Here is a 2,476-nt window from a genome sequence, read left to right as displayed (position 1 = left end):
GGACCCGTCCCGAGGACGGGAACATCCCAAAAGTGTCTCAAAAAAGATGTCAAAAATCTGTTTCGTTTCTTTTCTTTTCCTGAGGGGGTGTGGGGAGGGGGTGGGTAAGGTGGGATTATTGAGGGGGATAGAGATCTCATTTCTGAGGCTTTAAAGCCCTTTGGCTCAGGGCTGCTGGGCCTTGCAGCTGCCAGCAAGCACAGAGCAGGGAACAGGAGCAGCCAGTGCTTAACCCCGTGGGCAAAGGGCTGCAATGAGACAGCCCTGCCCCTTCCCTGCCCCTTCCCTGCCCCTTCCCTGCCCCTCACTGCACGGACTGGCACAAACGACCGGCTCTGCTCTCTCCACCCCAGCATCAGCAGCAAGTCCTGGGAGCCATCGAACGAGCCAAGCAGGTGACGGCGCCGGAGCTGAACTCCATCATCCGCGTACGTGACGCACGTTTAGTTTGGGTTAGGAGGGAGCTGGGACGTCCGGGCCGGGGGCAGGGGGCCGGCCGGGACCCCGGCGGGGCCGAGCTGGGCCAGGGGCCCCGTGCGCCCCTTGGGCAGCGTTTGGGTGGCCTGGCTCGAGCGCCCTGAAAATGACAACGTGCTTCCCGCGTGTCCCCGCGTGCCCGTCGTTCCCTACAGCAGCAGCTTCAAGCGCACCAGCTCTCGCAGCTCCAAGCCCTCGCTCTGCCGCTGACGCCGCTGCCCGTGGGGCTGCAGCCGCCGGCGCTGCCCGCCGTGAGCGCCGGCACGGGGCTGCTCTCGCTCTCGGCCCTCGGCTCCCAGGCGCACCTCTCCAAGGAGGACAAGAACGGCCACGACGGGGACGCCCACCAAGACGACGACGGGGAGAAGTCGGATTAGAGCGAGCGGCGGGGCCGGGGGGCCGGCTCCCCGCGGGGCGCAGGGTCTCTCGAGTTGCTGCGCAGCAGAAGTTGCCCTTYGCAGCAACGCTGGCCCCGCGGCCGTGACCGTGCGGCCCCCCGCACCCGGCCCCCTGCTCCCGCACGGAGCCGGGCCCGGCTCGCGCCGCCCTGGGGCTCCCGGGGGCCCTCGGGCGCTGCCGCTCCCCTCCGCCCGCCTCCCCCGTTGGTATTTAAAGATGACCCTCCATCCTCGCGGTTTCTGCACAAGTCCCCGCCGGGCGCCCTGCCCGCGGCCGCCCCGGCCCAAGCTCTTGGTCTCTTTGCGTCCCCCTGGTTCCGCTCCTGCTCCCCACCTGCCCCTGCACTAATACCAGGCCGGCACCTTGCTCTTCTGCATGTATCTCTGTTTTGAAGCAGTCCTGCCGCTCCGCAGTAGCGCCCTGCTCGCTGCCCGCCGCGTTTCCTCCTCCTTGGGCTCGGGGGCTCCCGCGAGGGGCGAGCGCAGGAGCGGGGCGCCCGGGAGCCCCGCTCCCCTCCCTCCGCGTAGAGGATACAGCAGCTCTCTCTGTTCTTATTTCCGTGCGCTAGCGTGTCTTCTAAAAAAAACAAAAATGGAACAACAAAAAAAAAAAAAAAAGAAATAATAATCTGGTGTTTGTATATAGTCCTTTAGAGAGATCTTGTTTTGCTTTTGTGTTTAATCACTTGACCTATAATAAGAGGAACTGAAAATGCTGTATCGAGGACGTACAAGCTGTGCCTTTCAAATAAAGAAATAAGAAGGTTGGTTAAGACTGTGACTTCCTGCCTGCTTTTTGGGGCCTTCRGGCTGACTTCAATTCCTCCCTCCTTCACCCTTTCCCCCCTCCCTTAAAGGAAAGGGGTGTCTCTGCCGCGTGGGGTCCTGCTTTGCTGCCCCGTGCCTCAGTTTCCCTGGGCCTTGGGCATTTCTGCCCCCCCTCAGCAGCAGCATCTTCACCTCTCGGTCCACATTCCGTTCCATCCCAAACTGGAGCTCCCAGGGACTCGGTAGAACGTGGCTCTCCCATCTCTTCCCCCTTCCCGTCCTCTCTAGATGCAGGAAACCGGCATCCTCCTCCTCGGGGGCGCGGTGCCAGCTTGGCACCGGCTTTCCACATGTTCCTAGCCCTCATCCCTGGCTCCAGCTCCTTCCCTGGCAGCAGCGGGAATTGCCTCCGACCCTTCCCTGCCGGCGGCCTCCGCGGGGGGCTCAGGCCGCGGCGGTGCCCGCAAGGCCGGGCCGCTGGGCGGCCGCACGGCGGGCGACTCATCACGAATGCAGGGCCGCCGAGCCCTTCCCCGCTGCCGCCAGCGCCAGATGAAAGCTAAAAGAGGCATCAATAATTCAGCCGCACGCAGAGCCGCTAAGTGCGAACAGGAGCCGACGCAGAGATGGAAGGCAGCGCCGCAGAGGAGCCCGGCGGCTGCCGGGGGGCTCGGGGGCGCCCCGCTCTGCCCGCCCGCCGCGGGGTGACGAGGTGGCCCTGGGCGCAGGAGCGCCCCCATTCCGGGCCTGGCCCTGGCTGGCACCCGGGGGGCTCCGCCGCCGCGCCCCACGTTACTTTGAGTGGCAGCCGCCGCGGCGGCTCCTGGGCCGCG

General features: G+C 65.3%; 1 protein-coding gene across 1 annotated transcript in view; it reads left to right on the top strand.

Moving 5' to 3' along the window:
* AES (amino-terminal enhancer of split) overlaps positions 1–915 on the top strand; it is a 9,493-nt gene extending 8,578 nt beyond the window's left edge. Inside the window, exons 6-7 of the mRNA XM_026038784.1 lie at positions 354–428; positions 633–915. Coding sequence (XP_025894569.1) covers positions 354–428; positions 633–854 — 297 coding nt within the window. The 3' untranslated portion in view covers positions 855–915. The remainder of the gene's footprint in view (positions 1–353; positions 429–632) is intronic.
* Positions 916–2,476: the final 1,561 nt, after the last annotated feature.

The sequence above is a fragment of the Nothoprocta perdicaria genome, unplaced genomic scaffold (assembly GCF_003342845.1).
Source record: "Nothoprocta perdicaria isolate Ctin4 unplaced genomic scaffold, notPer1 scaffold_218, whole genome shotgun sequence".
Lineage (NCBI taxonomy): Eukaryota > Metazoa > Chordata > Aves > Tinamiformes > Tinamidae > Nothoprocta > Nothoprocta perdicaria.
This window is presented reverse-complemented; position numbering and strand designations above follow the sequence as displayed.